The 23,334-nt window shown below is 49.2% G+C and overlaps 1 protein-coding gene across 6 annotated transcripts in view; it reads left to right on the top strand.

Annotated features, from left to right (window-relative positions):
- The window catches only part of sin3b (SIN3 transcription regulator family member B), a 52,344-nt gene extending 32,359 nt beyond the window's left edge, over positions 1 to 19,985 (top strand). For all 6 annotated transcript variants that reach the window (XM_033047025.1, XM_033047024.1, XM_033047026.1 and 3 more), the window contains 10 exons: positions 1,807 to 1,923; positions 2,916 to 3,154; positions 4,878 to 5,061; positions 6,828 to 7,422; positions 8,360 to 8,529; positions 11,168 to 11,341; positions 11,827 to 11,919; positions 13,586 to 13,683; positions 13,862 to 14,066; positions 17,026 to 19,985. In XM_033047025.1, the coding sequence (XP_032902916.1) occupies positions 1,807 to 1,923; positions 2,916 to 3,154; positions 4,878 to 5,061; positions 6,828 to 7,422; positions 8,360 to 8,529; positions 11,168 to 11,341; positions 11,827 to 11,919; positions 13,586 to 13,683; positions 13,862 to 14,066; positions 17,026 to 17,256 (2,106 nt within the window). In that variant the 3' untranslated portion in view covers positions 17,257 to 19,985. The remainder of the gene's footprint in view (positions 1 to 1,806; positions 1,924 to 2,915; positions 3,155 to 4,877; positions 5,062 to 6,827; positions 7,423 to 8,359; positions 8,530 to 11,167; positions 11,342 to 11,826; positions 11,920 to 13,585; positions 13,684 to 13,861; positions 14,067 to 17,025) is intronic.
- The last annotated feature ends 3,349 nt before the right edge of the window (positions 19,986 to 23,334 follow it).

Here is a 23,334-nt window from a genome sequence, read left to right as displayed (position 1 = left end):
GCCCCTGGTTTTGGACTTGCCCCACATTGGGAACATTTTTCCTGCATCTAGCTTGTCCAGTCCTTTTATAATTTTATATGTTTCTATAAGATTCCCCCTCATCCTTCTAAACTCCAGTGAATACAAGCCTAGTCTTTTCAATCTTTCCTCATATGACAGTCCCGCCATCCCAGGGATCAATCTCGTGAACCTACGCTGCACTGCCTCAATCACAAGGATGTCCTTCCTTAAATTAGGAGACCAAAACTGTACACAATACTCCAGATGTGGTCTCACCAGAGCCCTATACAACTGCAGAAGAATAGGTTTCTAATAGGTGTCAATCGATATTCTGTCTCCATGTGCTGTAGACGGTGAGATCTAGAAACGGTAGGGAGATGTCGGAAATGGTCCAAGTGAATTTGAATGCAGGATGGAAATTAATCGTGAAGTTATTGAAGTCTGTGAATTCTGCATGGGTGCAGGAGGTACCACCGATGCAGTCGTCAATGTAGCGGAGGTAGAGTTCGGGGATAGGGCCAGTGTGCGCCTGGAACAGTGATTGTTCGACGTACCTACAAAGAGGCAGGCATAGCTGGGGCCCATGCGAGTGCCCATAGCACAATGTTCGGCACAGAAATTGTGGGCTGAAGGGCCTACTCCTGGGTTGTACACAGTTCTCCTTTGGTTCGGTGATCTCATTGCTCTTAACTCTCTCCACCATCTTCTTGGTTTAACCCCTCTGGAAAGCGTGTGTGTGTGGGCTAGCCTGCCTGCTAATTCTCCATCTTGATATTCTCTTCTGCATCACTTTGGAGCCCAACTTGTTTCACTTCTCCTAAAACTTAAATTCTTAATGCCAGAACTGCTGTGTTTTAGTTTACTTCAGCAATTCCCCTAGAGTTTCTGGCATTCCCAGAGCCATTGCTCATCGTTCTTTCAAATATTTGTACAGGAAGCCTTTCCGTTGAACGCTGAGTTACTCATTGAGTCCTACAGCATGGCCCAACTTGCCCACACCGACCAACTTATCCCATCTACATCAGTCTCACCTGTCTGCATTTGCCCCATATCCCTCTAAACCTGTCCCACCCATGTACCTGTCTAAATATTTCTTAAACATTGCGATAGTTCCTGCTCTGGGAGATCTCTTCACCTTTCACTAGAATTGGAATTGGTGGCTGTTGTCAATGTGGAACAATGATCATTACGTGTGCGAAGCCCAAATCTCTCTGCCCAGCACCAGTTCCTCCTTCATCTTTCCTGTAGTTTTGTTTAGAGATACAGCACGGAAACAGGCCCTCCGCACCGACCAGTAATCCCAGCACATTAACACTATCCAACACACACTGGGGACAATTTTACATTTTATACCAAGCCAATTAACCTGCAAACTCGTACGTCTTTGGAGTGTGGGAGGAAACGGAAGATCTCGATGAAACCCTCGCAGGTCACAGGGAGAACGTACAAACTTCATACAGACAAGCACCCGTAGTTAGGATCGAACCCGAGTCTCTGGCGCTGTAAAGCAGTGGCTCTACAGCTGTGCCACCGTGCCGCCCCTGTACTGCCGAGGTAACAGCCAATATTTGGCGCAATTTGCTGGAAGGGCTTGTTTCTTCCTTGAGATTTGTATCTTCAGTCCAATAATTTTGCATTAGTTGTGAGCCCACAATAATGAAAGACACGTCAGTCTTCCCCAAAGTGGTCGGCGTGGGCTGGTTGGGCTGAAGGGCCTGTTTCCAGGCTGAATGACTCTATCTGCAGTCGCTTGTTTCTACACTCAGTCTGCCTCGGATTAAGTTGCTTGCGTTTCTTCCTGTTTAGGTTCTCAATGATACTTGGGTCTCATTCCCCTCTTGGTCAGAAGATTCCACCTTCGTGAGCTCCAAGAAGACCCCATATGAGGAGCAGCTTCATCGCTGTGAGGATGAGAGATTTGAGGTACTGAAACTACTCTGATGAGCAGAGTCTGCTATAAATACTCAGCATGATTAGGGAGAGGTTAATACGCATGTCTTAGCACTTTACTACGTTAGCCCTTGGCTCTTGCTGGCAGATTTGCTGGCTCAGGAATTGAGGTGGGTATTTGATGAATAGTGAAGGGCTGACCCAGGGTTGGGTTTGAGTACGGGTGGTATTATCTTAGGATTCGTTTCAATGTTTAGTTTAGTTTAGAGACACGGAGCAGAAACAGGCACTTCGGCCCACCGAGTCCGCGCTAACGAGTGATCCCCGCACACTAACACTACCCTACACATACTAGGGACAATTTACAATTAGACCAAGCCGCTTATACCAGCTACAAACCTGTAGGTCTTTAAAGTGTGGAGGGGAAATTGGAGAAAACCCACGCAGGTCGCGGGGAGAATGTACAAACTCGTAGTCAGGATAGAACCCAGTTCCATGGCGCTGTAAGGTAGCAATCTGCCACCGTGCCGCCCAGTTCAATGGTTCTTTATTCTCACGTATGCATATTTTTTTGCACAACCCATAAATGCACAGTCGCCATATTCTGGCGCCATTTACAAAGGAAAAGTCTAAAGTCTGGTCCACATGCTGCAAGTACTGGAGCACCAACAATCCAGGTAAGCCCCAGGCTGCTTCAGGCCCTTGCGTTATACACGGGATTTACGTGCTTGAAAAACAGCACAATCTTCAAAAACGTGTAATTTAAGCATATACGCGACCATGCTGTCAGCGGTAAATTTGAGCACGTTATTCGGAAAATACCAGCGCATAAACCAAGCTTTGGTGTTAATGCAACGAGCATGTTGTTTTAAAAATGCATAAACCAAACGCATGTGAAATGCGAGCTGCCTGTGTTTGAAAGAAAGCAGTTTTCATGGTTTGTATGGCATTGGGTTTGAGGAGCCCGCGTTGCCATGGGTACTGAACAGTTATCATATTTGCTTCGGATGTTTCTTGACAAATAGCTCGACGTTGTCCTGGAAACAAACCTTGCCACGATCCGTGTGCTGGAGAGCGTGCAGAAGAAGCTGACCCGAATGTCGCCCGAGGATCAGGAGAAATATCGCCTTGATAATTGTTTGGGAGGAACTTCGGAAGTCATCCATCGCAGAGCTATCTATCGCATCTATGGGGACAAAGCGCCGGAAATAATCGACGGGCTCAAGAAAAACCCAGGAACGGCTGTGCCTGTGGTGCTGAAGAGGTGAGATTTAATAAGTGGGATCTGCCTCCTTCGATTGAGGATACGGGGCATGGTTAAAGGTGACTTTTAGAAGGATGAGTTTAGAGTTTAGAAGGATGAGGGGGTACTTATAGAAACTTATAAAAGGACTGGACAAGCTAGATGCAGGAAAAATGTTCCCAATGTTGGCCGAGTCCAGAACCAGGGGCCACAGTCTTAGAATAAAGGGGAAGCCATTTAAGACTGAGGTGAGAAAAAACTTTTTAACCCAGTTGTGAATTTATGGAATTCCCTGCCACAGAGGGCAGTGGAGGCCAAGTCACTGGATGGATTTAAAAGAGAGTTAGATAGAGCACTAGGGGCTAGTGGAGTCAGGGGATATGGGGAGAAGGCAGGCACGGGTTATTGATAGGGGACGATCAGCCATGATCACGATGAATGGCGGTGCTGGCTCGAAGGGCCGAATGGCCTCCACCTGCACCTATTTTCTATGTTTCTATGACTCTGGGGAGGAGGGGCGTGTTAATGTGCGGGGATCGCTGGTCGGCGTGGACTCGGTGGGCTGAAGAGCCTATTTCCTCGCTGTATTTCTAAAAAGTAAAAAAAGGACTAAAAAAGTGTTGGTGTTCAAGGCAGTAGCTTCAGAGTGCATGAATAGTGGATGCTGAAAGTAATGGATGGTGAAAGTAGTTAAAGGCCTGGATAGAGCGGATGTGGAGAGGCTGTTTCCACTAATAGGGGAGGCTAGGACCAGAGGCCACAGCCTTAGAATAAAAGGTCCCTTTAGAAAAGAAATGAGGAGGAATTTCTTTACTCAGAGGGGGGTGAATCTATGGAGTTCATTGCTACAGTTGGCGGTGGAGGCCGTCAATTTTTAAGGAGGAGATTGACAAATGTTGGATTCGTAAGGATGTCAAGGGTTCTGGAGGGAAGGCAGGACAATGGGATTGAGAGGGAAAGATAGATCAGGCGTGATTGAATGGCAGAGTTGACTCCATTGGCCTACTTCTGCTGAAAACCCCCCGGAAATAACGGGTTTGGGGATTATATATCCAGAGGCTGTGTTGTTGCCTGTGGTTGGGAGTTTAGCCATTTTCTGGGTGCAGATCTTTAGCTACCTCACAGTTCTGAACACTCGGTGCCTTGCCCGGTCTTATTCCACAAACCCAAGCCTGTAAACCTTCCTCGGGATATTGTACCAACTTGGACGTTTTATTATTGAGGGAGTGCAGCGTAGATTTACAAGGTTAATTCCCGGGATGGCGGGACTGTCATATGCTGAGAGAATGGAGCAGCTGGGCTTGTACACTCTGGAGTTTAGAAGGATGAGAGGGAATCTCATTGAAACATATAAGATTGTTAAGGGTTTGGGCACGCTAGAGGCAGGAAACATGTTCCCGATGTTGGGGGAACCCAGAACCAGGGGCCACAGTTTAAGAATAAGGAGTAAGCCATTTAGAACGGAGACGAGGAAACACTTTTTCTCACAGAGAGTGGTGAGTCTGTGGAATTCTCTGCCTCAGAGGGCAGTGGATGCTGATTCTCTGGATGCTTTCAAGAGAGAGCTAGATAGGGCTCTTAAAAATAGCGGAGTCAGGGGATATGGGGAGAAGGCAGGAACGGGGTACTGATTGGGGATGATCAGCCATGATCACATTGAATGGCGGTGCTGGTTCGAAGGGCCAAATGGCCTACTCCTGCACCTATTGTCTATTGTCTATTATGTGTGTGCCGCTCGCTACAGGTTGAAAGCCAAGGAAGAGGAATGGCGGGAGGCACAGCAGGGCTTCAACAAGATCTGGCGGGAGCAGTACGAGAAATCGTACTTGAAGTCACTGGATCACCAGGGAGTCAACTTCAAGCAGAACGACACCAAGGCGCTGCGCTCCAAGAGTCTGCTGAATGAGATTGAAAGCGTTTACGACGAGGTACTTTACGGTTGCCCCAAGCAATAAATCTGTGCTAAAGATAGACGCAATGTGCTGGCGTAACTCAGCGGGTCAGGCAACATCTGTGGGGATGCTCCACAGATGCCGCCTGACCCGCTGAGTTACTCCAGATACCTTTCTATCTTTGTATAAACCAGCATCTGGTTTCTACATAAATCTATACAAGACCTTGTAAATAGAGTCAGTGGAGTGCTATAAAAGTCAATATTGGAATGTTGCTATGTAATTTGTTGGTGGTGAGCATCCTTTATAAGGCAAAATCCCCAAGACAGTCGAAAAAAATTATTGCGAAGAATTTTTTTTTTTTAATTTCCGTGCTTATTTTTTAATCTCAAGAACAAAGATGTTGCCAGAACTTGAAGGCCTGAGCTATAGATAGGGGTTGGGCAGGTCAGGACTTTATTCCTTGGAGCGCAGGAGTCTGAGGGATGATCTTTTAGAGGTGTACAAGATCGTATGGGGAATAGGGAGTGTTTTCTCCAGAGAAGGGGAATGAAGAACCAGAGGGCATAGGTTTAAGGTGAGAGGGGGGAGATTTAATAGGAATCTGAGGGGCAATTTATCTCACACAGGGTGGTGGGTGCATGGAACGAGCTGACCAAGGAGGTAGTTGAGGCAGACACTATAACATAATTTAAAAGACATTTGGACAGGTACATCGACAGAAAAGGTTTAAAGGGATATGTGCCAAACACAGTCAGGTGGGATCAGTGTAGATGGAGCATCTTGGTCGGCATGAGCAAGTTGGGCCGAAGGGCCTGTTTCCATGCTGTATGACTATAATTGTTCTGCCCAAGAAATGGGACTAAGTGCAATGAAGTTATTCCGTCACAAAATATGGAACAAGTCCATTTCTGCCCATATTCAGCATGTTTACGCACAATCTGGACTGTCGAGTGGGCTAGTTTCAGTCAGTCACAGGTAGAAAGCCAGCTTCAGGTCTATCCTGGACAATTAATTAGGTTCATGTTGATTCTGGACTATAAAACTCAGTCCATCAGTCAATACTAATTTATAAACTGGAATTTGGTCAGTCCAGGGCTATAAACTGGGTTTAAAATGGGCACCAAACTTACCGTGTGTAGAAGGGAGGTACACAAAAAAGCTGGAGAAACTCAGCGGGTGCAGCAGCATCTATGGAGCGAAGGAAATAGGCAACGTTTCAGGCCGAAACCCTTCTTCAGAGTGTAGAAGGGAGATTGGTTGTCTGATTAAATGGTTAATTAAAATGTTGTTGTAAAACACAAAATGTTGGAGGAACTCAGCGGGTCAGGCACCATCTGCGGAGGGAATTGCTGGGCGACGTTTCGGGTTGGGATCTTTCTTCAAACTGATCGGAGTAGTGCGGAGAAAGCTGGAAAAGAGAGGTGGGGGCAGGATAAAGCCTGGCAAGTGATGGGTGGATAGAGTCAACCTCTTTTTTAGGTGGATAAGGGGATCAGGGGGTATGGAGAGAAGGCAGGTACGGGATACTGAGTTGGATGATCAGCCATGATCATATTGAATGGTGGTGCAGGCTCGAAGGGCCGAATGGCCTACTCCTGCACCTATTTTCTATGTTTCTAACCTGGAGACACGAGGAACAGCAAATGCTGGCATCTTGAGCAAGAGCTTCCCAGATCATTGCCTCTGGGTTAAGCAGTGTTGCCTGAACCGCCGACTTACTGCAGCGTTTTGTGTTTTGATCAAATTATCAGCCAGTACGAAGACACAGAGAATTGACCTCTTCTCTTCTCTTGATGTAGCGACAAGAGCAGAACTCTGAGGAAGGTTGCCCGGGCTTCACGGGGCCCCACCTGATGTTCGTGTACGAGGATAAACAAATCATGGAGGACGCCGCGTCCCTCATCATCTACCACGTGAAGCGGCAGCCCACCATTCAGAAGGAGGACAAGGATCACATCAAGCGTATCATCTACCATTTTGTGCCGGACTTGTTCTTCTCCCAGCGCGGGGAGCTGAGCGAGTCGGAGGACTCGACGGACGAGGAGATGGAGAGCGACCAGCGACACAGCCAGCGCAACAGCGCGGACACGGGGCAGAAAGGAGCGACTTCCCCGGAGAGCAGTCTGGCCGAGGAGCGGGTGGACCTGCGCGACCAGGTGGCCGAATACCAAAAGAACTTGGACGACGTCTACAACCTCTTCTTTGTGAACAACAACTGGTACTTTTTCCTGCGGCTCCACCAGATCCTGTGCTACCGGCTGCTGCGCATTTACAGGCAAGCGGAGAAGCAGCTGCTGGAGTACCAGGTGGAGAAGGAGAAGGAGAAACAGCTGCAGGAGGGAAGGAAGGAGAAAGCAAGTGATCCTGCCGTCGAGCTCCGGCTCAAGCATCAAAGTACGACTCGTTTCCCCAAGGTTTGGTTTCTCTATTGAGCCTGTGGTACTGACAAGAAGCCTCCATTCAGCTGGTCAGACCCTTTCCTCCAATTTTAAACCGCAGAAAATTTTGGGTGGCACAGTGGCGCAGCGGCAGAGTTGCTGCTTCACAGCGCCAGAGACCCGGGTTCAATCCTTACCTCGGGTGCTGTCTGTAAGGAGTTTGCATGTTCTCCCTGTGACCTGCGTGGGTTTTCTCCGGTACTCCGGTTTCCTCCCACACTCCAAAGACGTGCGGGCTTGTAGGTTATTCGGCCTCTGTAAATTGTCGTGGGGGGGGCGGGGGGTGTTGGCTACAACGAACGTATGGATGGTCATTGGTTGGCACGGACTCTGTGGCCTGAAGGGCCTGTTTCCACGCCATGTCTCAAACCTAAACAAGCCCGATCATTGAGTATCTGTCAGTATCACAACAGCGCTGAGCTCTGTCTCACTTATCCCATATTTTTTATCTTTTATCACCTCCTCCACCTTTGCCTTGCCCTGGCATCTCTGGCTGATTATCAAGTACCTTAACATCAGAATTCAGCGCCTCCTCTTAATTGTTGCTGAGAAAAGAGAGTGCACTTTGCCTGCACGATGGTTGCAAGGCAAGTTGGTTTAGTGGGACGATTGTTGGACTGCTGTAATACTTAAGGCATCATTTTCAAGATCTATTTGTTTGCATGAGATTTATCTGTTTAAAGTGTCATGTAAATGACACATAGCAACAGACCAGTAGTCTTAGAGCGGGGTCACTCTGGCAGTGCGCCCCTTGCCCCCCCCCCTCAACCCGTCTCATTTCAACCAGGATTGTGGGGCTGATGTTCACTGAGTCAAGAACACTCACCTAGTGCAAGGCCATGCATGCCAGCTGTGATCGTATACTGAACGCTTGTGCCTGTTTGAATCTCTAGGTGAGATTGAGTTGGAAGAGTATTACCCGGCCTTTCTGGATATGGTGAGGAACCTGCTGGATGGAAACATTGAGCCGACACAGTACGAGGACACGCTGCGAGAGATGTTCACCATCCACGCCTACATTGGCTTCACTGTCGATAAACTGATCCAGAATATCGTGCGGCAGGTGAGTGGAGCGGCACGTTTAGAGAGTGGCACAGGAGGAATGTTGGTAGAGTGGGTCTTTGATTTTACTCTCCCTTGTATTCCGGTGGTGGGATGGCCGTCATGCAGGAACATTAAGCTTAACCCTAAACTTATCTAATTAAGTTGGGGGAGTCCAGGACCAGGGGCCACAGTTTAAGAATAAGGGGTAAGCCATTTAGAACGGAAACGAGGAAACACTTTTTCTCACAGAGAGTGGTGAGTCTGTGGAATTCTCTGCCTCAGAGGGCGGTGGAGGCGGGTTCTCTGGATACTTTCAAGAGAGAGCTAGATAGGGCTCTTAAAAATAGCGAAGTCAGGGGATAATGGGAGAAGGCAGGAACGGTGTACTGATTGGGGATGATCAGTCATGATCACTTTGAATGGCAGTGCCGGCTCGAAGGGCCGAATGGCCTACTCCTGCACCTATTGTCTATTGTCTAATTCCCTCAACCCTAACCCTAACACCATAAACTAAGAAAACCCCCAAATATTACCCAAACCCCACTCCCCACAACCCTAATCCTAATGCAACTTTAAACAAGGGCCATGAATATTAAACTCCTTGTAGCTTGTACCTTCCGAAGAGCTTGGACAATTCCTTTACATTAATCAAGCCAATTAAGTTACAAATCCGTAACAGGAGTTAACAAGAATTTACTTCAACCAGGCAATACTCTAAATTATAATCAAGCACCTTCACTGGAAAATAATATCAATGATAACACCATTTTGAGTCATGCATTAAACATGATTCTGTGGCTCCAACCCAGAAATTCTTCTGCTTGTGTATGGCGTGCACAGCCTAAAGTTATAGGTCAACTGGTTATTTTTGATCTTGTTTGTGCACCTCGGGTTGATTGCATTAGTCGATACAGGGTGGACCACGTGAAGGTTGCAATCTCCCACCCCAGGATGAATGTTAAAACAATGATAAAGTAAGGTGGCAAATGGATTTGGATGAAGGCAGTGATATTGTGGGCCAGAACAACGAGGCAGTCTCCAGTGAGATTAAATTTCCAGCAGTGTGTACAGTGAGCACTAGAGAGACGATTATCACATTGCCCACAAACTGGCAACCTAAACCGAGCTGCATTTTAACTGCAGCTTCATAAGTTACATCGCTCGTGTCAGCACTTTGCATCTTTCAGGATCGAGGTTGACTTGCTTCTCTGATTCAGCGGGTGCTGACATAGCTGATGAGGCCACAGCACTCTCACATTGTGGCGAGACTGCTCAGGATTTCAAAGCAGGGTCGTGTTGGAAATAGTAGCGAGAAGAGATGGCACAAAGATTCCTCTGCTTTCTTTCTCATTAAAAGGTTTTCCAATTTAGGTTCCTTTGGGATTTCCCTGTATTCTTCCCGCTGTTTGTGTGGCAAAATCACTTTTGTGATTCTGTCCACAAGTCTGCAACTAATCTCGGCGATCACTGCCGATTTGGCGAGCTAATGGTGTGCTGAAGAATATCAAGCTGAACTGTTGAGTCAGAGACACAGGACTACAGAGCGTCATGCTCCAGTGCTGACTATGCCTCCATTTCACGCTCACTCAGTGACACCCTAGGTTTGTGCTCAAAGTAGCTTAAATGGTGCGTTTTTTAGCTGAGTATATTAGTGCATTTTCTTCACCTAATTAGTTTTGAGATATAACCTGGAAACAGGCCCTTTGGCCCACTGAGTCCGCACCGACCACTGATCACCTGTACACAAGTTACAGAAGATAATTAATCTACAATCCTGTACATCTTTGTAGTGTGGGAGGAAACCGGAGCACCCTGAGAAAACCCACGTGGTCACAGGGAGAACGTACAAACTGTACAGACAGCACCCGTAGTCAGGATCGAACCCGATTCTACGGCACTCTAAGGCAGCAACTTTATCGCTGCGCCACCGTGCCGCGCCAAATGATTTAACTAAGTGGGACCGAAGCTGTCTCGAAGGTCAGGTGTGCTCTATGCAAGCTGCAGTACTATCTACTTTGGCTGTTATGGGGAACCCTCTCTAAATTCATCACTGCAGCCTTGATTCATGTGATTTGCTGTCTTGCCCCAGTCCACAGATTATCTCAGGAAGTGAATAAACCTTTCCCCGTGTGCCAAGTATCTGACTGACTGACTGTGAGGTTATCCCAGTGTGCTGAATGTTTCACTGAGCTCAGGTCTGTACGGGTGTCACGGGTTAATGGGGAGAAGGCAGGAGAAATGGGGTTGAGGTGGAAAGGAGATGAGAAATTTATTCAGTCAGAGGGTGGTGATTCTCTGGAATTCAAGGCTGCGGGGGCCGTCAATGGATATTTTTAAGGTGGCGATTCTTGATTAGTAAGGATGTCGGGGGTTATGGGGAGAATGAGAGTGAGCGGGAAAGATAGATCAGCCAAGATTGAATGGCGGAGTAGACTTCTCTTCTTCATCTTCTTGCATATGGTGTGCACAGCCTAAAGTTGTAGGACAACTTGTTCTATTTGATTATGCACGCCAGGTTGATTGAATTCGTTGAAACAGGGCGGACCATGTGAAGGTTGCAATCTCCCACCCCGGAGTAGACTTGATGGGCTGAATGGCCTAATTCTGCTGCTATCACGTCTGAGTACTGTGCATCTCACGGCCCATTTCTCGTGCAGCTACAGCACCTGGTGAGTGATGACGTGTGTGTGCAGGCTGCGGAGGTGTACCTGAGCGAGAGAAAGCGAGGAGCTGCTGGCGGGGGTTTGCCCACCCAGTGTGTCCGAGCCACCTTGGAAGCAACCTACCAGCAAAAGGCAGAGCGTGCGATGCCAGACGAAAACTGTTTTAAGGTAAGGACTGTGTTGCTGAAACCCTTGCCATGAATCAAGGAGGAGTGCACTGGGTTCTTAGCCTGGTTTAGCTTGGAGATACAGCATAGAAACAGGCACCTGTGGCCCACCGAGGATAAGCGTTTGCAAGCTGATGTAGTAACAGAGGTATTCCGGGGTAGTCTCCCATCCAAGTACTAACCAGGCCTGAGCCTGCTTAGCTTCTGAGATCAGAGGAGATCAGACATTATCAAGGTAGTGTAGCTGCAGAAGCTAATAGCACCCGGTTTTCCCTGGCAGTCTGCCATCCAAGTACTAACTAAGCTTATAGCACCTGGTATTCCCAGGGAAAAGCCCTCCGAATCCACGCTGACCATCAATCGCCTGTTCATATCAATTCTCCGTTTTCCAAGGCATAGATTGACTGAAAGGGTCAGGTTAGTTGTGAACCACAATCACGGTTGTGAATCTGCGCAGAATGAACTGTTGTTATTTTTTTGTTATAGATTATGTTTATTCAGAGTAAGGGGCGTGTCTCCATGACCATCGAGCTACTCGACACGGAGGAAGCACCTTCAGACGATCCTCTGGAACTGCAGGTGAAGGAACTTTCCACTCCCACTATGCGACTGGTGTTATCCTGATGTGAACTGGGGAAAAAGTAGTGACGTGGGGTGACAGAACCCAAAGATCTCAGGAACTACGCACCCTTTAGAAGCAGTGCCATTCGGTCTATCACAGAGTCATCCAGTCCCAGAGCACCGAATAGTGAAAGGCCTGGATAGAGTGAATGTGGAGAGGATGTTTCCATTAGTGGGGGGGTCCAGAACCAGAGCCCACAGCCGAATAATAGGACACACCTTTAGAAAGGAGATTAGAAGGAAATTATTTAGTCAGAGTGTGATGAATCTGTGGAATTCATTGCCACAGACGGCTGCGGACACCAAGTCAATGGATATTTTAAAGGCGGAGATTGACAGATTCTTGATTCGTACATGTGTCAGTGGTTATGGGGCGAAGGCAGGAGAAAGGGGTTGAGGGGGAAGGATAGATCAGCCATGATTGAAAGACAGAGTAGACTTGATGGGCCGAATGGCCTAATCCTGCTCACTACACACAAGGGGGCAAATCACAGTAGCCAGTTAACCTACATGGGAGGAAACTGGAGGATCTGGGGGGGGGGGGGGGGGAAATCCATGCACTCACAGAGAAACATGCAAACTCCACATGGGCAGCACCAGAGGCCAGGTTTGACCTGGGTTGCTGCAGCTGCGAAAAAAACAGCTCTAATATCTGCATGACTCTTCCACGCTTGTTTTAATTAACATTAGAGTAATCTTGTTTGAATGCTCTCTGCCAAGTTGTCCAGTTCCATCCACCACCACCTTCTCCATCTATAGTTTCTTTATTATCACGTGACCAAGCTACAGTGAAAGACTTTTTTTTGCATACAACTCAGCAAGACTATCACCGCACACAAGCACAACCTCCCGGTTAGTACAGAATGCATAGAACAGTCTATTACCGAGTGTCGCCATGTTGGCAGCATTTTACATTCCCAGCTGCAGCCGGTCACAAAGGCCCATTGCTGCCTCACCTTGCACAGCCATTGTACCCGTGGGGTGGGTGGGGAGCACGCCTCCCACCGCCGACCTTGAGGGCGTGGAAGTTAAGACCCGCAGTTCTTACCAGGCCGTTTGTCCAGCGTTCGCCACTGTCACCCTCCATCCTCCTGTTCCATTCCTGCCCCTCGGGGGTGTACAGGGACCGGGCTATGTGATACTCAAGTCAAGTCAAGTTTATTCGTAACATACACTTACGAGATGTGCAGTGAAACGAAAAGTAGCGATGCTCGCGAATTGTGCAAAAAACAAACAAACTACAAACAGAATATTCACATATTACATATTTGTGGGAGGGAGGGAAGAAAAGGAAAAAAACAGCAATTTTAAAAAGACACCACACAACAGTAGAGTGGTTCAGTAAAGTTAGTCCCTGGAGAGATAGGAGTTTACAGTCCTAACGGCCTCTGGGAAGAAACTCCTTCTCATCCTCTCCGTTCTCACAGCATGGCAACGGAGGCGTTTGCCTGACTGTAGCAGCTGGAACAGTCCGTTGCTGGGGTGGAAGGGGTCTCCCATGATCTTGTTGGCTCTGGAGTTGCCCCTCCTGATGTATAGTTCCTGCAGAGGGGCGAGTGTAGTTGCCATAGAGCGTTCAGCCAAACTCGTGTTCATTCTAACTCAATGCTTCTTGCATTGACAGAATTTAACAAGTTACGTTGAGCAGTATGCCGGTCCGGAGGCAGCCATGCAGTTCGAGCAGACAGATGGGTTCTTTTATAAGCCAGTGTTTTTACCCAGGTGAGTTCCCAGTGTCTGTCACCGCTTTTGTCTGGGATTAATTTTGTTTGTGTGCCCATGTCCCCATATCCCTTGATTGCAATTAACCTAATTGTACCAACACTCCTGTTTGTCAGCTCTGTTTGATGTTGGGCAGGTGGAAATGTGCACGTTAAAACAAATTTTTCTGTGTCGGCAGAAACCTCCGAAAATTTCGTAAGTGGCAGCAGAAGCAGTTTCTATCCATGAGGAATGAAAGCAGGAACAGCAGGCAGCGCAGTCTGGGGGTTGAGAACTCCAACAGCATCGACTGCAAGTTTAAGCTCAACACTCACAAGCTGGTGTATGTCATGAACTCTGAAGACTTCATGTACCGCTGTGGAGCTCTGCACCGAGCTCGCGAGGTAATTTCCCCCGTCGATCACACGTCTCTGGGGCGGCAGCAGAGTTGCTGCCTGACAGTGCTGGGGGCCCGGGTTTGACTTTATTGTCACGTGTACCGAGGTACAGTGAAAAACTTTTGTTGCCCATAGACCCAGAGACCCATAGAAAATAGGTGCAGAAGGAGGCCATTCGGCCCTTCGAGCCAGCACCACCATTCATTGTGATCATGGCTGATGGTCCCCAATCAATAACCCGCGCCTGCCTTCTCCCCATATCCCTTGACTCCACTAGCCCCTAGAGCTCGATCTAACTCTCTCTTAAATCCACCCAGTGATTCGGCCTCCACTGGCCTCTGTGGCAGGGAATTCCACAAATTCACAACTCTGGATGAAAAGGTTTTTTCTCACCTCAGTCTTAAATGGCCTCCACTTTATTCTAAGACTGTGGCCCCTGGTTCTGGAAAAATTGACTTAAAAAGGAGCCATGAATAATCGTACTAATAATAATAATAATGGATGGGATTTATATAGCGCCTTTCTAATACTCAAGGCGCTTTACATCGCATTATTCATTCACTCCTCAGTCACACTCGGTGGTGGTAAGCTACTTCTGTAGCCACAGCTGCCCTGGGGCAGACTGACGGAAGCGTGGCTGCCAATCTGCGCCTACGGCCCCTCCGACCACCACCAATCACTCACACACATTCACACACAGGCAAAGGTGAGTGAAGTGTCTTGCCCAAGGACACAACGACAGTATGCACTCCAAGCGGGATTCGAACCGGCTACCTTCCGGTTGCTAGCCGAACACTTAGCCCATTGTGCCATCTGTCGTCCCAACGTACTAACCAGTCAGCAGAAAGACAATACATGACTACAATCAAGCCCAGAATACGGGTGCTGTCCGTATGGTGTTTGTACGTACTCCCCATGACCTGTGTGGGTTTCTCTCCGATATCTTCACTTTCTTCCCACACACCAAAGATTTACCTGTTTGTAGGCTAATGGGCTTGGTAAAATTGTAAATTGTCCCGCGTATGTGCAGGATAATGTTGGTGTGCGGGGATCGTTGCTTGGCGTGGACCTGTTGGGATGAAGAGCCTGTTTCTGTGCTGTATCTCTAAACCAAACTAAAGCAAACTTGGGTTACTTGTATAAAACCCAGCGTTAATCTCCATCGCGTACTTCCATCTTCCTATTTTATTAACTCAGACCATAATCAGAAAATCATTGAAAATGGATGGCACAAAAGACCATGAGATATAGGAGCAGAATGAGGCCATTCAGCCCATCGTGTCTACTCCACCATTTAATCATGTCGGCTCGGTCTGTCCCTCTTAACCCCATTCTCCTGCCTTCTCCCCGTAACCTTTCACACCCTTCCCTCGCCCTTTGAAACATCAGCCATGCGACTGAAGACTCTTCAGCCCATTGTACTAATAGACAATAGGTGCAGGAGTAGGCCATTCGGCCCTTCGAGCCAGCTCCGCCATTCAATGTGATCATGGCTGATCATCCCCAATCAGTACCCCGTTCCTGCCTTCTCCCCATATCCCCTGACTGCTATTTTTAAGAGCCCTATCTAGCTCTCTCTTGAAAGCATCCAGAGAACCTGCCTCTATGAGGCAGTGAATTCCACAGACTCACCACTCTCTGTGAGAAAAAGTGTTTCCTCGTCTCCATTCTAAATGGCTTACTCCTTATTCTTAAACTGTGGCCCCTGGTTCTGGACTCCCCCAACATCGGGAACATGTTTCCTGCCTCTAGCATGTCCAAACCCTTAACAATCTTATATCTTTCAATCCAGAGTGTACAAGCCCAGCCGCTCCATTCTCTCAGCATGAATGGTTTTCTGCAGCATTACAGACAAAGGGACCTGCATTCATCCCACAAACCCCCTTTCCCCACTCTACCCCCCCCCCCACCCATCTCCTTTTAAATCCTCCCTCTTTCTCGCTTCTCTTCAAAACCCCCGTCCCCCTCCTCCCTTCATTCCTCCACCCATCTCCCGCTGACCTGACCGCCCCCCCCCCCCCCCCACCCCCTCTCTAGCTCCTTCTCTGCCCCTGCCATGCCCCCTCCCCGCCTCCCTCTGTCAACTGATGCACGTTGAGCACAGCAGGCGACTCCTCATCATGGACGGTCAGGGGGCGGTCAGAACCATTGAAGGGCGGAAGCAGTTGCACTGTGCGGAGATGGGGAAGAAGCATCGGTCAGTGGGGCAGCTTCAGAGGAATCTTCAGTCTATCTAACCGATACTCTACCTGCCCAAAGAGTGTGTGTTGGGAGAATATCTGTGGAATGGAGTGTGGTCCACTCCCCGAATCAAAGCCCCCCTGAGCTGTGTGTGTGTCACTGTGTCTGTATCTCTGTCTTGTGTTATGTGGATGGGAGAGAGCTATGTATTTGTTACCAAACTTCTATCAGTGATTTCACTGTTGCAATGAGCTTAAATATTTGTTACAACTATTGACATTTTCTTTTTCCTACTTTTGTACCCTCCTCAATCTTACACTCACTCTCTTTTCTGCATTCCTTTTGCAAAATCCTTTTTTCCCCCACACTCCCCCCCCTCCCATCTCCCTTCATCCCTCTTCCCATCTTCCGCTGCTCCTCTCCCTGTCCACCTGCCTCTCACCGTCTCCCCATCCCCTGCCCGGCCCACTGCCCATATCTCCCCCCTACCGTGACCCCTTGCCTTGTCCTCCTCCTGCCTCTCTCTCCCCCCACTGACCCTCCCCCTATCCCCATGTGACTCTCTCCCTGCCCCCGCTTGCCCGTCCCCTGTCCCCACCAATCCCCTTTTCCGTCCCTAACCGGCGCCTCCCCCTGACCCGTCCTCCCGCCTCCCCCTCCTCTCTTTGACCCCTCTCCTGGTTCTCTCTGTCGCGCCCCTCTCCCGCTCTAAAACCCTTTACCCCCCCCCTCCCCCACCTCACCTTCCCTCCCCCACCTCCACCTCTCTCTCCCCCCCCTCCAGTCTCAGTGCCAGGTGGTGCGGTACCAGCACCAGCAGTTCCAGTCGTGGCACAACCGCTGGCTGCAGAGCCACGTGACGGACGAGGCAGCCGAGCTGGTGCAGGACTGGCTGATGGGCGAGGACGACGAGGACCTGATCCTGTGCAAGACCGTCTGCGAGACCGACACCGTCCACGACATTCCCGTCAACAGATACCGCGTGCAGTACAGCCCGTGCCCCCCATCGCCGTGACACCCCCTCCTGCACTGAACCCGTGCTTGCACACTCAAAGGCTGTGGTTGCAAGTGCATCGTGCCACGGTGGGGGCACGCCGTGCTCTCAGATGCCGAGCTGACTGTACGGGCTGTCTGACCGACCCCCCCCCTGTGTAAGTGAACGATCATCACAGCACCAGTCTACACAACACAGCTAGTGTTATCGATGAGGAAATGCACTTGACATGAATCTGCTTGTAAGATCCTTGAACTCATTCTCCCTTCCCCAGCCCCTCCCCCTCCCCACCCCTATTTTGTGGTATTTTCCCCCCTCCTGTCCCTGATTATACATTGTGATGTTGCATGACATACTTTTGGTTGCGCCCCAATGCTTGCTGATGTGTACTACTTCCCCATGTCCCTGTAACGCAACCTAACCGCCAGATAGCAGGACTAGGAAAAGGAAGACTGTGGTGGTCTCCAGCTACAGCCCCTCTCTCCCACCCCAAGCCCACTCGACCTTATCTTGACAAAGAAGCAGAGGCTGTCATGGATTCTCCAACGGCGTTAATATCCGAGGCGATCTCTCACGCAAAACATGTACCAAGACTGCAAGGCTCGTGAATCTTCATCCGCGCACCCGACCTCGCCTCGGTCAGACAGACATCCGACCGAAGGGTCCCGACCCGAGAGGGGCACCCGTCCTCTTCTGCTCCGGAGACGCTGCGTTACTCCAGCACTTTGCGTCGAATCTTTGGCGTAAACCGGCATCTGCGGTTCCTTCCTGCACGAGCTGCTGCTAAGGTCTGTGCCAGTGAGAGATCAGCCGACCCCTGGAGCATGCTTACGCCTCACCGAGCCGATTGTACAACGTCAGGGGTCCGCATCCCAGCGAGCTGGAGGATCGGCAAGTTGCTGAGGCTCTTTGCATTCAGAACTCCCTGCCAGTGACCAGTATTAAAGGTTGGTATAAGGTGGCTGGGTTTGCCGCAGTGTCTAAAGGGTGTTCTCTGCTGCCCTGTCCAGCTCGAAACAGAAGCAATTCTGGTGTAAGGAAGCCACGTCCGTGAGTATTCAAGGCTGTGCTCGTCCAAACACTTAAACCTCGGCCAAATGGGAGCAACATATGACGTCCTCATTGAATATAATGCCACCTGGGCCTTTAAGCTGAACTGCCATTAGTTCACATTATCCCCGGCTGGCAAATGGACAAGTGCACCTGTCCACAAGTGTACATGACCCCTCTGAGCTGCTTAAGGATTGCTGATGTTAGTCTGAAGCCTCTAGCGGGCCGAATCCTTTAACTTCCTTTGAAGCTGCTGCCTATGAAGTCGTATTGAAGATTGCTTTCGAAGCAAGTGGGGTTGGAGTGAGGAATCATGGAGTGGAGATACAAAAACCAAAACACACGTGTGTTAATATATTAACTGCCTGAAATTCAGGGGAATTTTTTTGACTATTATGTAAAGTTTTCAAATTTAAGGCTTGCTTCTTTACGGAAATATCTCTGTTTAAATTAGTGTCTTGCTGAGAGATTCAAGGTGTTGAGGATGGTGTTTTCTTTTTAAATGTTTTGTGTGTAAGAGCATCTTTAGAGGGAGGCTTAAAAACTGTTCTGAGAGTATTCTGAATTCAAGCAGTGACCCTGTTTAGTTGCAGCATGTGCAGGCGTGGCAGGTTGAGTGATAGAGTGAGGCCAAATGAGGCTGACCCTTGCCAAATTCCCCCGGGTGCCTGCTTGGCTTCTGCACTGAAGTAGTTGGGCGGGAGGTCAGAAACGGCAGAGGTGTGCGCTTCTGTCTCCAGGGATGGAAGGATCACCCTCTGAAACTGGAGGAAAGTACAAAAGGAGAGGAAAAGAGGGCTCACTGCCGTCAAACCTTTAGGTTTCTGTGGGTGGAGTTGTCTCCGGCCACTCCTCACTTATCCTCGTTCACCCGCAGCTGATGATGAAATAGCTGGCACATGCCCATCCTTCCCTCTGTAACTCATACCCGCCACCTTGGCACGGAAGATCATTGGAGCTTGCCTTGGGGTGGGGAAGGGGGGAGGGGGGGGGGGGGGGCAGTATGGTAGGGATAGGGCGAGGGGTGATAGGGAGGGAGTTTCCTTCTGCCAGTAAGCAAAATACCACGAATGCAGTACATTGGAAGTAAGGCAGAAAATGCTGATAATTATCGGCAGATCAGTCAGCATCTGTGGTGAGAGGAGTAGAGGTGACGCTCACGGCACTTCATCAGAGCTTGCTTTTAGTTTTATTTCACCACCGCCACTCACAGGAGGGCATATCGGGATGTAGCACCCACACTAGTGGACTAAACTGCCACATGGGAGCAATGCACTTTTATTTTTTCTCTTTGCTTGGCCAGGCTGGAACAGAATTTGCATGGGACTGTTCTGGGCTGTAAAAGTTACCGGCAGTCAGCAGTAGAATGGGTTTATTATTTTATTTTAAACACCAATACCGATGGCTGTACTGGCTCTGTGCAGTGCTGGACCTTTGCACCTGGTAACACTCTGGCACTTTGTCCCGCTTGCAGAGCGGGAGTCACAGCACTGGGGGATCCCGGCTAGGGGTTAGGGAGGGAGGGAGGGTGGGAGAGAGGGGGCACCCAAATAACCTGGTTGTACGGCAAACTGGACAGGAGCACAGCTCCTCTCATCAGCTGCCACCGGCTATTCCCATTAGCTGCATTGACACCTTAATAATGGGTGTGTAGCGTTTGTTATACACAACCACTTGTATTTATCAAATGTTTTAAAAAGGAAAAAAAGAAGTCAAAATACTCCTTTACATGAAACCATGTGCATAATTTGGTGTGTGTGTGTGTGTGTGTGTGGGGGGGGGGGGTGTGTGGAGCAAAACAAAGTAAACTATAGTCCTTTCCCCATCCCACCCCCACCCTCTCTGTCACTGTGCGTAAAGGATGCTAAATTATTCAGTGGGGAGGGTTTGGAAATGGCGTGAGGGGGGGGGTCCTTGATATCATTATTTGCGTCTCAGTCACCACGTACCCTTCCCCCCCCCCCCCCCCCCCCCCCCCCGCCAACTGCATGAAGCATCAGCTGGGGAGAGCTAGAGCAAGGGGGTGGTGTGAAGAGGGAGGCCCTTTAAAGGGGATAGTTGACTGGAGTTGTACGAGAGGTCATCCCATCCTGATTAGGGGGGGGGAGGGTGCTGATTGTCAGTGTTGCCTTTGGCGACAGCCTTCCAGTGGACCCCCCCCCCCCCCCGACGTTGACTGGTCACGGTGATAATTTTCATTTTGTTCTTGCCGTGTGTGAAACAATATGATGTGATTTTACATTGTGTGATTATTGAAATCTCTCGAATTCTGTGTTTAAGGAGATGTCAATGCTGTGCTGTCTGCTTTTGTAATGCAATGCCTGTTTGTGAAGTTAAACATTTACCAATCTCTCTGTCTTTCTCTCTCCTTTCTTTTTCTCTCTCCTGGCTCTCTACTCTCCTTTTTTTCTCTTTTCTTTTCCTCTCCCTCCTCTCATTTATCTCTCCTTTCCTTTTCACCATCTCCTCTCTTCCCCCTCTCCTCTGTCTCCACTCTCCTCTGTCTCCCCCTCTCTCTTTCTCCTCCCTTCCCCCCTCCCCCCTCCTCTCCCCCTCTCTGCTGTCCCCCTCCTCTCTCCCCCCTTTACTCTCTCTCCTCTCTCTCCCCCTCTGTCTCTCACTCTCCTCTGTCCCCTCTCTCTCTCTCTCTCTCTCTCTCTCTCTCTCTCTCTCAGATTTTGCTCATTCTCTGCAGTCTCTCAGGTGACACAATTATTCAGTGACAGGGGCCTGAGCCTCCTGTTTCCCTCTTGTGCGGAGTTAAAGGGGCTTCTCTTCCCTGTGGATGAGGGTCCTGATACTCCCCAAACCCACCCTCCCCCACCCCCATAGCGGGCAAAGATCCTGAGACACCTCGCCCCTCATGGGTCCTGTTTCCCTCCCTCCCTCCCTTGTGGCATATGGGGTGGGTTTGATGTGAGGGGCTTGTGTCCTGATTCCGTTTCAGAGGCGAGGAGCGTGGGCTAGAGGCTGCCTGAGGCTTCTGATAACCTCTCGAACGGTAAGGCCCTGAATCCGGGCACCTTTTTAACTAATATCCAGCATTAAAATTCCTTCTCACTTTCTGTTCTTAATATTTTACTCGGTCATTTAAAACAAAAAATCCTTGCACAGTCCAGGGCTGGAGGGAGGGTTAACACCACCAGTTCCCTGCAGTCCACATCCCTCTCTGCAAACAGCATTGTACCTTCATAAAAACTGTAATAAAAATGAAAAATGCAATGTCAGCAGAGCGTGACAATTTGTTGGCAAGATGATGGCGCTGGTCTGCAGGGTGGGGGGCGACTTTTATTAGCTCCATTTTATAGAAGTCGGGAGGTCACGTTACAGTTATACAAACCATTGGCGAGGCCACATTTCGAGTATTATGTTCAGTTTTGGTCACCTTGTTATGGGAAGAATGTTGTCAAGCTGTAAAGGGTGTAGAGAAGATTTACGAGATTGCTGCTAGGATTCGAGGGCCTGAGCTATAGGCTGGGACTTGATTATTTGGAATGCAGGCGGGTGAAGGGGGCGATCTTATAAAGGTGTACAAAATCATGAGAGGAATAGATTGGGTAAACGCACAGTCTTTTGCCCAGAGTAGGGGAATGGAGAACCAGAGGGCATTGGTTTGGGGTGAGGTGAAAAATATTTAGAAACATACAAAATAGGTGCAGGAGGAGGCCATTTGGAGGTGCAGGAGGAGGCCATTTAGGAAAGGAGTCTGAGGGATATTTTATTTTTACACAAAGGGTGGTGGGTGTATGGAACAAACTGCTGCAGGAAGTAGTTGAGGCTGGGACAATTGCAACATTTAAGAAACATTTAGACAGGTACGTGAATAGAATAGGTTTCGGGGGATATGGGCCAAATGCAGATAGGTCGGATGACCTGCGTGGGTTTTCTCCGAGAACTTCAGTTTCCTCCCACACTCCAAAGACGTGCGGGTTTGTTGGTTAATTGGCTTGGAATAAATGTAAAAATGGCCCCTAGTGTAGGATAGTGTTAATGTGTGGGGATCGCAGGTCGGCGCGGACCCGGTGAGCCAAAAACGCCGGTTTCCACGCTGTATCTCTAAACTCTTCCATTCTCGACACTAATGCATTTGGTGCTCCCGATGTGGCGTCACCGTTGACGAGACCGAACGTAGACGCGGCCAGATATTTGAACTCTCCTCCCGTCCCCATGGTAACCTTCTGTCCTTGGCCTCCTCCATTGGCAGAGTGAGGCCACATGCAAACTGGAGGAACAGCACCTCATATCCCGCTTGGGTAGCTTACAACCAAAGCATGAATATTGAAGGTAGACAGAAAATGGTGGAATAACTCGGGGTCAGGCAGTATCTCTGGAGAAAAGGAATGGGTCAAGGCCCTTCTTCAGACCGAAAGATCGAGGGGGGGAAGAGTAGTGAAAATGGCAACGAGAAAAGGCCAGAATGAATGAGGGCTGGCCCCAGATTACCTCAGGTTCATAATGACCCATTGTTGGTTGGGGAAGATGTGCTGATGAGAAAGATGCGCTGATGAGAAAGATGCAATTATGTGAACAGTAGACCTAGTAGGGTGGCTGGGGCGGGGTGGGGTGGGGGACTGCAGGAGGTACGGACATTGAATTGTCCAATTTCAAGTAACTCTCTCCCTCAGCACTCTTACGCCCCTGTGTTCACCCATCATCCTGTTCCTTTCTGCAACTCCTTCCACTCATCTCCCAACTGCTTCTCCTGTTCCCCTTTGACATCCTCTCTTTCTTCTTCCACCCACATCCCTCCCCCTTTACATTTCACACCCCCTTTTCCACCCTTATCTGCCACCCACTCTGGTCTCAGTTTCACCTCTTTTCCCCCCACAATCTCCATCCACCAATCACCCCCATTTCACCTATATCTTTGCCCCACTCTCAACTCTCTCGCAGCATTCCCACTCCACTACATAAGTCTGGAGAAGGGTGCCGTCCTGAAACGTTGTCTGTCCATTTCCCTCCACGGATGCTGCCTGACCCGCCGAGTTCCTCCTCCACTCTTTGTTTTTAGCTGGAGATTCCAGCGTCTGCAGTCTTGTGTCTACACCA

This window comes from Amblyraja radiata, chromosome 29, assembly GCF_010909765.2.
Source record: "Amblyraja radiata isolate CabotCenter1 chromosome 29, sAmbRad1.1.pri, whole genome shotgun sequence".
NCBI classification, from domain to species: domain Eukaryota; kingdom Metazoa; phylum Chordata; class Chondrichthyes; order Rajiformes; family Rajidae; genus Amblyraja; species Amblyraja radiata.
This window is presented reverse-complemented; position numbering and strand designations above follow the sequence as displayed.